Source organism: Musa acuminata, chromosome BXJ2-4, assembly GCF_036884655.1.
Source record: "Musa acuminata AAA Group cultivar baxijiao chromosome BXJ2-4, Cavendish_Baxijiao_AAA, whole genome shotgun sequence".
Lineage (NCBI taxonomy): Eukaryota > Viridiplantae > Streptophyta > Magnoliopsida > Zingiberales > Musaceae > Musa > Musa acuminata.
This window is the reverse complement of record NC_088341.1, coordinates 4,644,719-4,663,004: the sequence shown is the minus strand read 5'-3', so window position 1 is coordinate 4,663,004 and position 18,286 is coordinate 4,644,719. Positions and strand designations below refer to the sequence as shown.

The window sequence follows — 18,286 nt, the reverse complement described above, 5'->3', positions numbered from 1 at the left end:
CCATGCGTCCGCGTTTCCGTCTCAGGAAACAACGCCGCATATTTCAGGTTTGCTAGAGAGCCACGTAGGATGGAGGTGCCGTTGGGGAGGAAATTGGGGGCCAAAACATTATGCTATTGACTCAATTTTTTACAGTTTTTATATTAATATCTTTATAGAATTTATAAATAACGTATTTACCCTTATAAATTATAGTATGCATGCCTCTTTTAATTTTAAGATTTTGCACATATATCTCGTATTTTATTATCTATAAAAAAACTTAAATTAACATCTTAAATATTGCTCTGATAATGATATACCTAATGTTCTTAACCAAAAATTAAGGGTTCAAAATTTTAAGTAACACATTTCTAAAATATATTATAAGGTCTTCGGCTCGAATATTACTTCGTTACTTACCCTTTGTAAAAAAAAAAATTAGCAATTTCCAACTACACTTAAATTTATTAATCTAAGTTAAAATATGTTAACATATTGTATACCTAAAATACTTCTATTATTTTTAATCATTAGAGCAAGTTCTTAAAATATAGCAACGCTAATTAAAATTTTAGGTAATTATTGGTCATAGCTCCTTGAGGAGACTTTAATGTCTTTATTTTCCTCTTTGATGAATTAGAAATTTAAAATGGCAATCTTGGTGTTGAGAGTGTGATACACTGAAGCCCATGATTGTTGGGTGCAGCTTCTAAACCACAGTTTTGTAATTATTATTTTTTATTCATTCAATCCCTGCCTATAATACTTTGTTTCTTGAAATGTATAGAGTTCACTTCAATTTTACCATAAGAAATATATTTGTGTCCTCTCTTAAGGAAAATTTTCTTGTTTCAGTGCAATTAAATGATAACCAATGCATTTCAAACGTTTCATGTAAACATAGCACTGCCTTGCATAAGCCTTAACTGATGCCAGAATGTTTCCAGGATCATAAAAACTCAGGCAGTCATGGTCTGATTAGTGGTTAACTTCTTGTTCAAATTCTATGATTATTGTTCAGAGATGATGCAGATGTCATTCAGTCTGCTGCTTTACAAGCCTTCCTAGTGAATCATACTTGTCATGTGATCCATGTTAGTATTACTTATGTTTATGATATGGAATGGTGTCTTTGTAAGTCAAACTTGCATCTCCAGAATATGAATTCTTCAGCTGAAGATTCTGATTACACAAGTCAACTGAATTGCAGAAAACCTTCAAAATGTGGTGATCAGTTTGGCAATGTGCATAACAATGAACTAGAAGATGTCAAGTGATCAAAAGATGGCCTAAAAGCTTCTGAAATGGAGGATCTTGATTAGCATGCTTCATGATGTGATATGGATGATATAAAGTTCTGTATTTGCTTGTATAAAACTCAAATCTACTGTTTCTTATTGTTTCTGGCACACAGATTTTGAAGCATGATGAACTATTTTAATTGAGAAAGGGCATAAAGTCCATAAAGAGGTGCATTGGGAGATACTCCACCAAAAAGGTTATGTGCAGAAGAAGATTTCAAGCACCTAATTGCAGAGGCATATTCTGTTCACTCTTCTATTTGAAGGGATCACAATGTTTAGATCAAATAGGGAATGTGTCTAATAAGACATAAAAGTGATAAGATGCTGTTGTTCATAAATATGCACTAATCTTATCCGCAATCAAAAAAGTTTTTTGATCACAACTCTGTTGGCTCTTTGCAGTTAGATTAGCATTAGATAAGGCATCTTTAGGCAACTAATAATGAGCCTTACCGGCATCATTCCACTGAATAAAGATTTAAGAACATCAAGAAGATTTTTTTTATTGAAGTCTTTTTGTTGCTTTCTAAACATTTCTGAAATTGTAGGAAGTCAAAATCTCATTATTTTTCTCTGCATAATCTTCGCTTGCCGATTGCCTAGCTGATTAGTATTCATTAATATCTGTAGGCTGGTAAGCCAATTATTTGTATGCATTGCCTAATTACTTGTCAGATATAAAATGACAAAATTCATGGATAATTAGTTAATTACTCTGAAATAAGCTTTTTTTTTTTGTGTTTTTTCTTCTAACTTCTCTTTATGTTTGCCACTTCAATCCTCCGGTCAGATAGTTAAGTTAAAAGCTTAGTTAGTGAATCTTGCTCCTACGAATGATAGAAATCATGCGAAAATTTGTTTCATTATGAAAAATATGATCTTTGATGGCACAACAAATTATCTTTTATCGGCAAGTCGAACTGATCATGAATATTTCTGTAGAAGAAAAGTTTAGCTCATACGAAAATTTGTTTCATCATGAAAAGAATAATATTCTATGGTGCGACAAATTATCTTTAATCTGCAAGTCAAATAGATTCTGAATTCTTCTGTAGAAGAAAAGTTTAGCTCATATGCAAGGGAAAGTACTCCAAAACTCATGCATATTGTAGATTGTAGATTCTATGAACACTCATGCAGATTGTAGATAAAAGGTCCTCCTTTTTGTATGCTTCACTCAAAGTTTACAGTAAGGAACTGCCACGACAAAATTGACGAAAGATACAGAAGCATAACAGGGAAGAAAAGGAAGGAAGAAAAATTGGATACAGCAACATAACCAGTCAACCATCATGGCTCTGTGTTGATAGATCTTGTCTGGACTGATGGCTCATGCGCAACCTGAACCAAGGAGAAAGGCTTTGCTATAAAACTAGGCTTGTTGTCTCCAGCCATTATTACCACAACTCTTGGCTCCATGTCCAAGTGAACAATCACAGGTTTCTCCGACAGACTCAGTGATTCTGAGCTCCCACCTCTGGTTGATCTCCAGTGAGAGCAAGCTAGGATGATGAGAGCAGCAGCTATAAGTATCATTACTACCCCAAAACCTCCAAAGAGATAAGGAATTGGAGTGTGCCACACATTTGATACACCTGAACTTGACAAGCTTGCAGGCCTCATCTCTCCTCTCTTTGGTCTTATCCTTTCACTTGTATCTCTGCTGCAGCCATAGGGACTCAGTGGCGTGAGGTATTTATAGGGGAGAAGAAGAAGTGGGTGGTGGTAGTGGTAGACATAGTGGGAACAAGTATTTTAGCATGAAGTGGTAGTACCACCTCTGGGTCACTCATGCTGGAATTTGGATGCTTTCACTTGATTCTTTCTTATATCTTACCTCAGCATTCAACCAATCATCTTTCTGATGTGCCGTGAACAGTGCTTCCCAGTATCTGGCTGATATCATCCACTCTGGTGGAGGCTGGCATGGACTGCAACAAGATGGTGCTCAATATTCTATTGCAAAGAAATATATCTTGTTCTTCAAGTGTGCAACTAAGAAACAGCCCCAAGGCAATTCAACTAAGCTCAAGATAAGCTAGAACACCATGGTAGGTGTGTCTTGCCATTAAGAGTCTACTTTCAGGCTTGGCAATTCTTGAAGTCACTTTTTCCAGTAATTATTTAGACAGCAAGTTGTTTGTGTAATTATGAATGCATTTTCTAATATGGCGAATTGTCATCAATTTCAGTTGTTCTCTGATGCTTTTTTTTCTCACTGTTTAACATCCCCCGAACTGGCATGCTTCTTTATCTCTGATGAGTCCTCATCAAAACCTTTTTTCCTGCTGTACCACAGTTTGAAGCTCACTCATGGCCTTGTTGTTGGAACAGTGCATTGCTGCTCGGCAAGTTGACTCTTCAGGAGTCATATCCCTGTTCATCCTTGAAAGCAGGCATTTGAGTGACTTAAGCCATGATTGCAACCATTCCCCACCTTTGAAGGTATCATGCAAGACTGTTGAGGCAACTCCAAGTGTTTCATTATCTCGTTGCTACACAAGGGCTGGAGTCATCATCACCAAATCCACTTCACAACTTCAGGCTTCCGCATCCACCAACCAAATCCAAGTAAGGCTATTATTCCTGTGTCAAGTATTTAGAGTTGGTGATAAACTTGGGAAACGGGATATAGAGTAGCATAAATTCTTGCCTTCTGATGGCTGACTTCCTGAGGAAAGTCTTCTCTGATACATATGATGGCTTCAGAGCACTGCCTCATCTTATGTGATGGCTCAAAGTGACTTATTAATCCTATTTACTAAGTTCTTCAGCTTATAATCCTCATCTTTTTAACATAAAAATTCTTGATCAGCAGAGTTATTCAGTGTATTAGATGCATCATTTTGAGATCCAAATTTAATTCAATAATACAATAATATATGGATAAAGAACAAAAAAAAGAAAAGATTAAAGGATCTGCTTCTTTATAAAAGCCATATATTCTGACATTGCTGCACTTCTACAAGACATCATATTAGGAAGATGTCATGCTTTTGTGTAATCTTCTTTAAGAAGTGCGAATATATCTGACTTTTCTGAACCCTAAACTGGTAAATAACCTTATTGTAATCAGTTCATTGCTTCAATGAAAAGTAAGAGAACAAGTTCCTACTTGATGGATACAATAGATGTTGGGAAAAAGGATCTCTTTGTTTTCAGTATATGAATATTTGAGTGTTATCAGATCTCTGGAACACTTTGCTTGTGCCATGGCCTACCAAGGCACCTATGATCTTTTGAGCAGCCACTTCAGAGTCAAGTGGTGAGTGACACTGGAATCCATGATAGCAACTCAACTTAGCACTATCTACCAGTGGAAAGTTCCATTCCATCTTTATGTCTGCATCAGTCATGGAATCAATAGCCATAATGGACTCCTCCAATGTGATGTTTGGCCAACAACTGAATTTAGTATAAGATACGATCATTTAATCAAATCTAGTGGCTGCATCACTTAGATCAAGTATTTTGGGTTGGAATAAGATATATTTTGATTATAAGCAGAGATATATATATATATATATATATATATATATATATATATATATATATATATATATATATATATATATATATCATTATAACATTTTACCAATCCTAAAGTAATTTGATTCTTCTTATAAAGAGGGGAATAAGTTGTCAATTCAGCTGCAAGACATACTTTCAGCTGTGGAAAGTAAAAAAAAAAAGGAAAAAGGAAAACTGGAGTTCGAATTGGAAATTGGGAGTGGGAATCTATGCGAATGATTTTTAAATTAACTATATATTTAAGAATATTAATGGGCCAAAACAACTAAAAGGTATAAAAATTTAAATTATTATGACCCTTAAAGTAGAAGCAGATGAATCCCAAGATTACATATATTTTATAACATCCTACTCCTATACACACCTTATGTGCATAACTAATATAGGATATCATATTTCAGTTTAAATATTAAGTACAATAAGAAAAATAGGTAATTAAAACATACTAACTTACTAAAAAAATGATAGAGTTTCTCCTATATATAATAATTTTGACATATGTTTATAATTATCATATCTGATAAAAAAAATACATACATAAAATATCTAAAATTTATAAACATAAAAATACACATAGATCATTGTCCATATCTATGCTGGCATGGACTCCCGCACACTCACTTTTATAGCCAAGTGAGTATCATATAGTAAGAAATTACTTAACAAGTATATGTCTTTATAATTTTATTTTTGTGAGCATACATCTCGCATATAATATTTTAAAATTATATGTATATGATATTTAATGATAAACACATCATCTAATGAGTTCTTTGGAAAGCATAATCTTGCAACATAACATATGTATAATAAAAAAAGTAAGATTCTACGTCCAAATAACTCAAAATAATTATATATATATTATAATATATTCATAGACTTCCATACCCCATATCATAACATATATGTATACTCTTATATCTCATATTATTATAATATATACTTGCATTCATATATTATATGTCATAATATATGTATACACTTTCACATTGCATGTCATAGCATATGCGTGTATCATATATCATAATATATTTGTGCACTTTCACCTCTCATGCCATAGAAACTATATCTATTCTCACATCATATAATATATTTTTATCATAATTCATATATTTTTATACTTATACCATACATACATTAACATTGAGCTTATGCTTAGCTCATGACAATTATATCATTTAGAACATGCTTTCTAAAAATATTATAAATATGATAATTTATACAATCACTATTTTATAGTAAATTAAACTTATACTTACCTAATTTAACTAAAAAAATTAAAAAAATGAGTAAAAATCTACATTCCTTAATGATTAAGTATGCTTACAAAAGTGTATGCATAGGGTTATGAGATGTCCTAATTAGGAATTACATCTTGAATTATTGCTTTATAATAATTCATAGTAATAACTAATTGAAAAAATTTGATAAAATCCTTTTATAGTAGACTATATTCAATATGAAAATTTATCTAAATTTTACTATCAATTTTTTTAACAATTCACCCTATAATCAAATAAACTAGTGAGTATTAATTAAACCATTATATAATTTCATGAAATAATAGTATTTTACTATTCTAATTGACCAAATGATTTTGAATTATCATAAAATTTTATAAAAAAATAACACATATAAAACAATATATATTAAATTTTAACTTAAAACATAAGCATTTGGAGGCTAAACTATCATTCTCATTCAACTAACATTACCTATCATATTATGTTGAAATTAGATTAAGACTATCCAAACTTGGACACTTTTTATATCTTAATGTCTAACTAGGTTAAGACTATCCAAACTTATATACTTTATATCTTAATATCTAACGACGACATTCACTCAATTCTAATACTTATAAAATCCTTAAAAAAATTTTAAGACATCAAAAAATTAATTCACCTCGAACAAAAACACTTCAAAAAAATAAAAAGAGATTCTGCATGCTTCATAGCAACATATCGATAATTTAAACCATAAAACTCATATTGAAGTTATTCTAGAAGCCATAAAATCTTAGCTTAGCCATATAAAATATAAAAAAATAAATCTTAATTGGAATCTTAGGTCACCCAAAATCAACTAAAAGAAAATAGCCTACAAATTGTAAAACTAAAACCCTAGATATAACAAGGGAAGAATTATGTTTTCTTTCCTCAATCCTCTTTAAAACCAAGGTTCTTGAACTTGAACGAAGAAAGGACACAAATCTAAAGGAGAATAAATGAAAAATTGAGGAAAGGGATTGAATTGATGAGGTGGATAAAGCCAAAATCAAGGTTATTGTTTAGAGCTATTTGCTTAAGAGGCAGCTTAAACATCATGGGTTCAATCGCATGGACCTCCTTTGATTTTTTTTTTAAGTATAGTTCTAGGGTTAATACAGCTTAATATAAGTTTAATTTAAATTGATATAAATAAAATATGTTCACTCTAAAATTATCCTTTAATCTCACTTATTCAAATCAATATTTTTAGGATAACACTCCTTTTTTATTTCTCATTTTCATTTAATCATCCACTATTCCACTTATGCATTTGTAATTCAAGTTGTTATCCCTTGTACAAATGATATTTAAACCTCTAGGATACTTATTTTAATCATAGTCAAACTTATTTAAGTATTGGATTTCACTTAAGTCCTATTACAATTCCACTGTCACTTCTAATATATATATATATATATATATATATATATATATATATATATATATATATATATATATATATATATATATGATTATTATCATAACTTAACATTACATTTAAGTTTACTAGTACACTTAAATCATATATTTTTACTATAAAATATACTTCAAATAAATATTATTGTTTATGCATGCTCAATCAATATTTCATAAAACATCGTGAATAATATTTTTTGAAAAGTATATACTTTAATTTTAAATGATAAAAATATGAACATGTTATTTATTATATTTATGAAATAGAGACATCATAAATCATATTATTAAGTAGGGATAATATATATTAATTATACTTTTATTGACATACAAATTATAATTCTATGACATCTTTCCTCAAATTTTTAACAGAAGCCACTTCAAGCATAACTGTGCCTTCAGTTAAGAGTTTATTTGTATTATTTCTTTTTTTATTAATTAATTTTATTTAGATAAAATCTTTGTTTAATGGATTAAAGAGTACAATTTTCAATTGCAACATGCTCCTATGCAGCTGATATTTAAGCTGGACCAAATCAATGATGCAAGATGTTTGAAATGAATACAAATGCTGTCAAACTTTGTATATTGCCATCACAAAAGGAAGAAACATAAAGTTACAGGTGACAATATAGAAGATAGACTTGAAAGAGAGAGAGTGAGAGCATATTTGAGTCTGCAATGAGCCATGTTTCATGTACATTTCCAAACTATGGGAGTTTGTGAATCAATATCCTGCTTCTACATTCTATAAAATCTTTAAGTCAAGATTCCATGATATTTTAGCAGAGATCTAAAGGCAGTGATCAGCAAAAAATCATAACCTTTTCTGTCGAAAGAAAAGAAGCAAAACAAATTTACTTCTGAGAAAAAAATAAATTTTATCTTTACTAGTGAAGAGACTATTTCCAAAACTTCAAATTGATCGCTTAAAATGAACTACAGATCTCCTCTCATTAATGGTTAGTCATCAAGTTTAATGCAATTTTGCGTCAATGACACAAATGAATTCTTTGAAGTGCTGGTTTTTCCTTGTGGTCTCCAAAGCTACCAGTAATATCAGTAGACTTTCTTTAAACAAATTTGATCCCATGAATCATAATATGCCTACTGATATTCTTCAAATAGGTTTTGCCAATGAGTGAAAAGACAAATTGGATTAATGTTATGAGAAGAATGCTCTTGCAATCTAATTATGCTGAGAGTAGGACATATGCAGTCTGTATCACACATCAGTTATGGTATGGAGAAGGTTTCCACTGTTTGCATTCATGTTGACATAGCTTTAGTTTTTAAGGCTTTTGAAATCACTTCTGAGACTGGTTTAAGGTGATAAAAGCATACTTGATGAATCTATTCAAAGACCAAGATGTCAATTAGGAGCATACTTTGTGACTAATTAGGAAAGCCTGCTTGAACTGAGAATAAACTTTGAACAGCATCTGCAGATTGATGAAGTAAGATAATATGAACTTGCCAAATGCAAATGCCCAATTAACATGTATTCCTGTTCATGTCTACAATACTTGTGAAACTCTTTGTCTTCTTCCATGTTCCTTTGCCTATGCAGATGGATAAAATTGCATTGGTTCCATTTAAAAAAACAAGAAAGTTCATACATCACCTACTAGTTTGGTGTAGAACAAAAATATTCTATCATCCATTGTAATTATAGAATATTTTTTGTAATTAGTTATTTTTAGTATTCTGATGCCTATACTTTCAGAAGTTATATTGAGATTTTTATACTTACAAAAATGAAATATTTAATTTCGTTGCTCTAACAAAATTTTCTCTCTCTTTCTCTCTTGATTTTTAACCTTATAAAATTATCTTTTTAATCTTGTATAAGGATCTCAATATTTTATTTTCGTAAGTATAAGAATCTTAATATAATTTTTGAAAGTGGAGAAAAACATGATGCTAAAGATAATTAATTACAATAGATAATTTGTAATTAGCCTGAAGAAAAAAACGCATATAAGATGTTAGATTCATATAACTATAGTCATAATCTATAATATTACCCTTGAAAGATGGTATAAAAGTGGATCACCATTCCCAAAAATCTGTATCTAAATGCTTAAGTCCTCGTATGATCTTAATTTATGTTCTTAATTAATCAAAAAATTTTATGCACACTTCTATTTTAATACTATCTTTTTTTTTTAGTCAATACCATTGTATCCATTAGATGAGAAATGACCTCAATTTCTAGAAAAAAAAATCACTTCTCCTGAAATGTGAATGTAAAACTAAAAACAAAAAAAAGTTCAATTTTTTATTTCCAATTACTTGGTAGTATATATTGCGGAGACAGACAACCACTGCATAAAATGGGCCGAAAGAATCCAAATCGAACGTCATAAGTAATTGGGCCAGCTAATGGGCCCAACGAATAACTGGGCCGTCTAATGGGTCCTAAGCCGCCATAATTTGAGCTCCGTCCGCCGCACATGGGACTAGGTATAGTCCTCGTCGCGCTACGGATCTCTGGCATCTCCGGCCGCGGACGGCCATGGCGATTAGGGCTTGTCTGGGTTTGATGATCCTCCTCGTCTTCTCCTCGACGATCTCCACCGCGCTCTTCGAGGACCAAGTCGGGCTCGCAGATTGGTTCGTAGATCCACTCTTCTCGCTCTCTTTTCCCGTCATCGTCACCTGCCCCTCCCTCTCCTTTTCTCCTCTTTGGTATCCTGGGTTGCATGATGTGTTGGTTTCTTTACTTCTCCTGATCGAACCAATTCCTTATATTCAGACCAAATAAAGCATATTCTGTGGCCGTCCATGATGCGAATCGAGTAATTTTCTCAGCTCGACCTTTTGCTATCTGGATACATAGTATCAGTTGGGATGGAATCATTGTCAAGTTGCAATTTTTGGGTAGCAATCGATTGATCACTACTGACTATATTTATGCAGACTATCGAAGTAAATGGATGAGCTGAACATTGTGAAAGCCAAGGTGTTTGCATCTCTATGTTAGTTCTTAGAATGTATTCTATATGTGATGTTTAAGCAGAATCACAGCTGAATATATTCTGCTAGGACTGTTATTGTCATGAACTATTGTACGTATTTGCATATGCCATACAATACTAAACTAGCATGTTTCTCCTGTGGAGATTGCCCATTTAGACACAAATACATATCTGATTTTGAAATTTTGTGTAGGAATACTTCAAATAGTAAATTTAAGGTAAGGGCTCCGATCAACTAGTCCGACAATATTTTGGTTTGCTACGTTAAGAATGTCAATAGTGATTATCAAAATCTGGTGTTATTCTTTATAGTCATGTTTATGTTGCGTGTTGCTCTAAATATTGTTAGCAGTAATATATTACAATAGAGGCCTATTGATGATTTGTTAATGTTGTTGTCACCTTCTGAATAAACTAAGCCTCTCATTCTCATACTACAGGCATCAGAAGTACATTGGGAAAGTGAAACATGCCATTTTTCACACTCAAAAAACAGGGAGAAAGCGTGTAGTAGTATCTACTGAAGAGAATGTTGTTGCTTCTCTTGATCTCCGAACAGGCGATATATGTGAGTTCAGCTTCTATGTGTTATAAATATTAGTGTGCTAGGTATCTTCTGCTTATTGTCTATTGTCCAATTTATTATATTGCAGTTAAGCCACTCCAATTACATATTAAGCAACTTTATCTGACGGCATTTATAACTCTAATTTTGAGTTATCTTCTCCCTTAAGAGTTTGACTAACGTCATTCATCTTGTGTTTGTGCAGTTTGGAGGCATGTTCTTGGGAAAATTGACCGTATTGATCAAATTGACATCACTCTTGGGAAATGTAATCGTCTCTTATCACTTTGTTGATGTATAGTTAGGGTGATAATGCTTGATTCTACACTTTCTATGTTGTTCCTTCTGATCTAAACTCTTTTAAATTTGTACTTTTAGCTGTATGTCCCACATCAAACTAACATGCTCTGAACTTCATGCATATTTATGCATGTTTGTCTCTTTTTGCACCTTGACATTTATCAACATCCTCTTGTTGGATTCATGCTTGGGTCTGGGTCTGGAGCCTTTAAACCATCATTAGATTTGGATCATGCTAAATCTTACCTGATAGCATCCCTGTTGATAGGAACATAGGGTAATAGCTGTCTTGTCCTCTATGATTGAGCAGAATCACTAGCAATAGCTGGTTATGTTCGGTGGTGATGTTTTGTTCAGTTATTAGTTTTGCTGGAAGCTTATCTTTTTTCCTTGATATCTATTGCTTGGAACAATACTGGAGATAACAAGGAAACCTTGTTCTTGAGCAACCAATCTCTCAATATATCATTCAACAACAGGAAATCTTTTGTCATTTCAAATTAAATTTGCATGTTTTCTCTTTATATGTCAAGAACATGATGGCATGGATCATGGTTTTAAGTACCTGTCGAACTAGTTTGCATGGACCAGTCTTTACCTTTCTAACCAGGATATATATTGTACCATATACCCTGGTGTTAGTCGGTATTTATTTTTCTTATTATTATTTTTATTGTACCAGGAGTACAAATTGGTATACCATACAAAATATGTGTGACATACCAGTCTGGCAGTTATTGAACCAGTATTTAAATATTTTTTATAAATACATTTCTGTTTTTTTTTTTTCTTTCAGATGTTGTTACACTATCCTCAGGAGGAAGTATATTAAGGGCATGGAACCTTCCTGATGGTCAAATGATATGGGAGTCAATTCTTCAAGTTTCAGCACCTTCAAAATCTTTGTTGCATGTTCCGGTACGAAGTAAAGATCTGCATGTGCAGAAACTAATACATTTTAAGATGAATAAACATAGATATATTTATCTTTAAAAAAAAATGAGTTCAGTGCAATAAACTTGCAGGCAAACATGAATGTGGGAAAAGATAATTTGATTCTTGTTTTTGGTGGATCATCGATTCATGCCTTATCAAGCACAGATGGGCAAATTGTTTGGAGAAAAGAATTGTCCACTAATAGGTACTTGTTAACTTTTTTAGGTCTTCCTTTTTGAAATATCCACTTCATCTGTGTATAAAATAGTTTGCTTTGCAATTCTCTACTGTGGTTACAGCTTAGAGATTCAGCAGGTTTTTCAGCCTCATGATAGTGATATCATTTATGCTCTAGGATTCATTGGTTCATCAGAATTTGTTGCCTACTATGTCAACTATAAGACTGGCGAGGTGCTGCAACAAAGCAAAGCTTCCTTTAAAAGTGGTTTCTGTGGTGAAGCATCTCTTGCTTCTGATGATGTGGTAGTAGCATTAGATGCCAGCAGAACATATTTAGTTTCAATAAGCTTCAGAAATGGAGTTATAAATTTCCAACAGATATACATCCCAGATCTCATTCCAGAGTTTTCTGGAAAAGCTACACTGTTGCCTTCAAAGTACAATGGCATCCTTGCCGTAGATATTGCATCATCAATAGTTTTGTTAAGAGTTAAAGGTGTCAATGAGCTGGAGATTATTGAGAAAATTAACTATCCATCAGCCATTAGTGATGCTCTTCCTTTATCAAAAGAACAACAAGCTTTTGCAATTTTGCAGCATGATGAATCGAGGATCCACTTTAAAGTGAAATTTGATACTGATTTGACAAGTGAGGTTCTTAAGGAAACCATACAGATGGATGGTCAAAGGGGAAATATTGAGAAGGTTTTTATTAATAATTATATGCGAACAGATAGAACCCATGGTTTTCGGGTTTTAGTTGTAATGGAAGATCACTCACTATTATTGGTGCAACAAGGTGAGATTGTTTGGAGTAGGGAGGATGGACTGGCATCTATTGTTGATTCAACAACATCTGAACTGCCTGTTGAAAAGGAAGGTGTGTCAGTTGCAGAGGTGGAGCACAGCCTTTTTGAGTGGCTTAAGGTACTGTTTCCTTCACATTGAATTTCTTCTGCAACAACAAACCAAAGATTTATAGAGATGATAATTCTTATATCACAGTTCATGCTTGCTGGCGTATAAATAACTTTTCATTTGTGGACAACATTCTTAGAAGGAATATATCATTGGGTCTCCTGGAATAATGATTCTGACAACTTGATTTACCCTAAAGCAAATTCCGATGATTGTCAGTAATCCACCGATCTGTTTACGTTTAAAGATCTTTTAACCCTTCCTGTAGTCACCAAATCATCTGTATCACCATGATATACTTTGAGCTTAATTCTTTTTTCAGGTATTTATGTTATCATGCCTGCTTCTTGCATTCAATTCACTCAAATTTGCATGATTTTCTGGATGCTGATTGCTAGTCTATCTGACATGTTAAGAAGTCTTTTTTTTTTCTACTTGCACCACTCAAATTACTGTAATGTGGTTTGATAGTTCCTAGGTTCATACGTGTTTCGTCTAAGACCTCTCATTATAATCAACTGTCGATCCTCATGTGTTTATTAATAAAGTAGAACTATTAGAAACGTTAACCCTCAATCTAGTTATGGGGATCTGCGAATTGCCAATATTGTAAATGTAATAATGTATGGAACCTTCAAGGTAATTATGAACAAGTTAAAAGAGTTAATATGTCAATATTTCCCTGAACATGGTATTGATGATAGTTCCATTTTAATTTATACTATTGAACTCTTTTATGTAGGTTACCTTTTTTTTTTGGTCTATGCAAAAGATCGTTCATCTCATTTATACTCTTGAACTACTGCATCAGTTATCTATGCAAACATTTGACTATTTCATTATTTTAAAAAGAGAATGACATGTGGATGGAGGGGTTTTTCTCACGGTGTTGTCTTCATTCTTGTGTTAATATGAAATGAAATTTGTGCATATACGTTTTGTCAGGTTAAATCCTTTTTTCTAGTTTATTATATGTTTTTGGTTTCTCAGCAATATTTGCAGAAAACGTTCATTTTCCAATCTTATATAAATTATGTGACATGATTTCGGTTGAAGAGCTCCAGGAACAAAACCCTGATTTTTTTTGCAAATCACAATTACGAATTATATTAGCTTATTAATGATGTTTCCTCTCTTTTTTGTTTGCTTGTGAAAGGGACATTTTTTGAAACTTAAAGGAACTCTCATGCTTACAAGTCCCGATGAAGTGGCTGCTATACAAGCTATCCGGCTCAAAAGTTTTGAGAAAAATAAAATGACAAGGGATCACAATGGATTCAGAAAGCTAATTATTGTGCTAACTAGAGCTGGAAAAGTTTTGGCACTACACACTGGTGATGGCCGTGTTGTTTGGTCTGTTTTACTTCCTGTCCTTCGTAAATCAGAAACATGTGGAAATCCTTTTGCTTTAAATGTATACCAGTGGCAAGTCCCTCATCATCATGCAATGCATGAGAATCCATCTGTCCTCGTGGTTGGAAGATGTGGTCATAATTTTGATGCACCAGGCATTTTCTCAATCGTTGATGCTTACACTGGGAAAGTGCACAACTCTTTAGAACTAGAGCACTCTGTGAGGCACATAATGCCTTTGCCCTTGACTGATTCAACCGAACAGCATCTTCATATTGTAACAGATGACAACTTACACGCCCATCTGTACCCAAAAACTTCTGATTCTGTTAAAATTTTCCTTGATGAGATGCCAAATATTTACTGGTATTCAGTTGAAGTAGGAAAAAACATAATTAAAGGATATTCACTAGAAATCAAAGGTGAACTGGACATGGCTGAGAATGTGTTTCAACCTAAAGAATTGTGGTCCATTGTTTTCCCTTTTGAGTCCGAGACGATTGCTCTAACTGCAACAAGAAAAATGAATGAGGTATGTCTTTATCGTATCACTTTTTTACTTTGGTTTATCTGGTAGATATAAGTTTTTTATATTTAAGCTCATTCTTGTTACTGTGTTTTAACAATATCCTATTAATTACTTCCATCTCTTCTCCAGATAGTTCATACCCAAGCAAAGATTGTAGCAGATCAGGATGTGATGTACAAATACATATCAAAAAATATACTTTTTGTTGCTACTGTTGCTCCTAAAGCTTCTGGAGAAATTGGGTCTGCAACCCCAGAAGAAGCTTGGTTATATGCTTACTTAATTGATACTGTCAGTGGGCGTATTCTGCATCGTGTGTCTCATCAGGGAGCGCAAGGCCCCATTCATGCTGTAAGATGCCATTTCTTTAGTGTATCTCTTTTTTCAACCATGCATCTGCATATTCAAGTGTTAATCTTGAGCATTTCTTTAGACAATAACATAATGCACACCCTTGGCTTTTCTCTTGAAGGTCGTGAGTGAGAACTGGGTTGTTTATCACTACTTCAATCTTAGAGCACACAGACATGAGATGTCAGTCATCGAGATATATGATCAATCTCGAGAGGTAGACTCCTCATATGCATAACATATTCTTTCCTTCATCATTTTCTTTTATGTCCTATATTGAAGGTTTTATGGCTAAGATTTTTTGTATCTTTTTCAGGATAACAAAGATGTGTGGAAGCTTGTACTGGGAAAGCATAATTTGACAGCACCTATTTCTTCATATTCTAAACCAGAGGTGACTGTCAAATCACAATCATATTTTTTTACTCACTCAGTGAAGTCCATGGCAGTGACAGCGACAGCCAAGGGAATAACATCAAAGCAGCTACTAATTGGCACAATAGGGGATCAGGTTAGTCATTGTTAATTTAAGAATAATCAAACTAATGGTACTCAGGCTTATGAATTTCAAGCATTGGGACATGGTTAGCTTTTACATGAAGATTGTTTAATGGTGTCATCTGTCAAGATTCATTATAATATATGCTTGATCTGTTTCTTATGTTACAGGTCTTAGCACTTGATAAACGTTTCCTTGATCCTCGACGTTCTGTCAATCCCACACAATCAGAAAAGGAAGAGGGGATCATACCATTGACTGATTCTTTGCCAATTGTCCCCCAGGTTAGTTGCTTATGACTTCTGTTTACTTCTACCTTTGTTTTTGCCTTTCCTTTTTGCCTACTAAAACCCTTGAATTATGGAGTGAAATCAGCTTACAATATACGGGCCACTTTGCTTTGATTGAAAGTTTAGAATTACTTGTCCTTGAATTCCAGTTGGTAATTGTTGTTGATGATGATTCTTTGTTGCATTACTCTTAATTAAAGATTGACATAACCCACTAAAAAAATAAAAATTTAGATCAACACTAAGGTATATTAGTGTATTATAGTCTAAATCAGATTTAATTTTTTAATAGGAAACAATTTAGCTTTTTTTTCTATTTGGAGTTATTTTAAATTTTCCATCATCATCTTTTCTGGGCCTATTTACGGTTGGATCAAGAGTCTAAATAAAAATTCTATAAATCTTACTGTTATCACTATATATAAGCCCCTTGAAACAAATTTGAAGAATTACTGAAAGGATTGAGATTTACTTGAAAGGAGGAGGTTCATCTGATGGGAGAAAGAACAAATATTCAGTAGAGGAAGTACTAGATGTTAGGTCAACTTCTAGGTATTATGTGTATGAAGTTACCATCAAGCCGTAAAGCACATTGATCATCTTAGTGAAATTAAGACTTTTCAACAGCTGGTAAGACCTTTTTTTTTATTTGCTTAACAATATATTTGCTTCTATCTTTGATCCTCTCCAGGCCTCACATTGGTTGAATCTTTATGCACTAGGCTTGTCAATTAATCCTTCTAATGACTCTTTTGACTTTTTAGATTTATTTGTTGCAATTTTTTGCTACCTTGCATTAATTTATCTGCATAATAACAGTATAAAACCATATCAACTTTACTTCAAGATCTGCTAGGAAGGTATCATACATGCATGACATGGCCACAAACCCACGCTGACGTGTGACGCTTCTTGCAGTCCTACGTGACACATGCTCTTCAAGTGGAGGGCCTGAGGGGCATTGTGACAACCCCTGCCAAGTTGGAATCCACCACGCTCGTCTTCTCCTACGGTGTGGACCTCTTCTTCACCAGAATTGCTCCATCAAGAACATACGATTCCCTCACTGAGGACTTCAGCTACGCTCTGCTGCTGCTCACAATCGTCGCCCTGGTTGCTGCCCTTCTGGTGACATGGGCATTGTCCGAGAAAAAGGAGCTCAGAGAGAAATGGAGGTGATTGGATTCTCCACCTCTTGTAAAAGGCACTAAACTTCTACGTACTATGATGATTGCCCCTTATTTTGTTTTAGGGTAAATACTCCTGAATATTTAGTGTTGCCACTTCTTTTGGCAACAAAAGCCCCTCAGATTTTACAGGTCAGCAAATATTGATGTCAGTACCCTACTACTGAGATTTAGGTTTATGCATCGAATTGAACTAAGAAAACTTCTTGTCTGAGATTTCTTCTGGCATATGTCATCAATAGAGCTTGTTTCCACCTACCTAGGCAGTTTGTACCTTGATGATACAGCTTTACAAGTGAAAGGTAGTGGCACAACTATTTGGTACGCATGTTTTCGTATTCTTCAATCGATGTAAGACAAAATGTGTTTATAATTCATCATTTATTTTCGTCATCTTCATCGGGTCCAGGTACAAGAGTTCATGATGAATTATTCGTTTTGGATGAATAATGTACAGTACAGTTTTAGGATCTTGTATCGCGGTGTTCTCATATTCAGCAATTCATGTGAGACTAAATTGTTTATCACATAACGAACTAATAGTAACTTATTTCCTCTCTTTGGTCAACTGCTGTCAACAACTACAAAGGGACACATCAAGCAAGCTACACTGATAAGTATGGCACCAATCCATGGATCTAATGGATTGGTGCTTCGAGTTGCTGTCCAATCCATGGATCTTATGAAGACTGC

At 33.4% G+C, this 18,286-nt stretch overlaps 1 protein-coding gene across 2 annotated transcripts; it reads left to right on the top strand.

Annotated features, from left to right (window-relative positions):
• Window positions 1-9,962: 9,962 nt before the first annotated feature.
• On the top strand, window positions 9,963-17,986 carry LOC135609610 (uncharacterized). Of its 2 annotated transcripts, XM_065103037.1 has the most exons (12): window positions 9,963-10,120; window positions 10,926-11,053; window positions 11,256-11,318; window positions 12,147-12,268; window positions 12,376-12,491; window positions 12,586-13,393; window positions 14,541-15,269; window positions 15,396-15,617; window positions 15,739-15,834; window positions 15,934-16,128; window positions 16,287-16,400; window positions 17,325-17,986. In XM_065103037.1, exons 1-12 carry the CDS (start codon window positions 10,023-10,025, stop codon window positions 17,583-17,585), a joined length of 2,952 nt encoding a protein of 983 aa, XP_064959109.1. In that variant the 5' UTR covers window positions 9,963-10,022; the 3' UTR covers window positions 17,586-17,986. The 2 variants fall into 2 exon arrangements, with proteins under 2 accessions (XP_064959109.1, XP_064959110.1); XM_065103038.1 differs by lacking the exons at window positions 9,963-10,120; window positions 10,926-11,053; window positions 11,256-11,318; window positions 12,147-12,268 and having other exon boundaries at window positions 12,388-12,491; window positions 12,642-13,393.
• Window positions 17,987-18,286: the final 300 nt, after the last annotated feature.

Bases quoted from the DNA above. Each gene is read 5' to 3' on its own strand.
- LOC135609610 (XM_065103037.1), top strand. From the start codon at position 10,023: ATGGCGATTAGGGCTTGTCTGGGTTTGATGATCCTCCTCGTCTTCTCC. The intron at 12,492-12,585 runs GTACTTGTTAAC...CTGTGGTTACAG, and splicing joins AAAGAATTGTCCACTAATAG to CTTAGAGATTCAGCAGGTTT. The intron at 16,129-16,286 runs GTTAGTCATTGT...CTTATGTTACAG, and splicing joins TTGGCACAATAGGGGATCAG to GTCTTAGCACTTGATAAACG.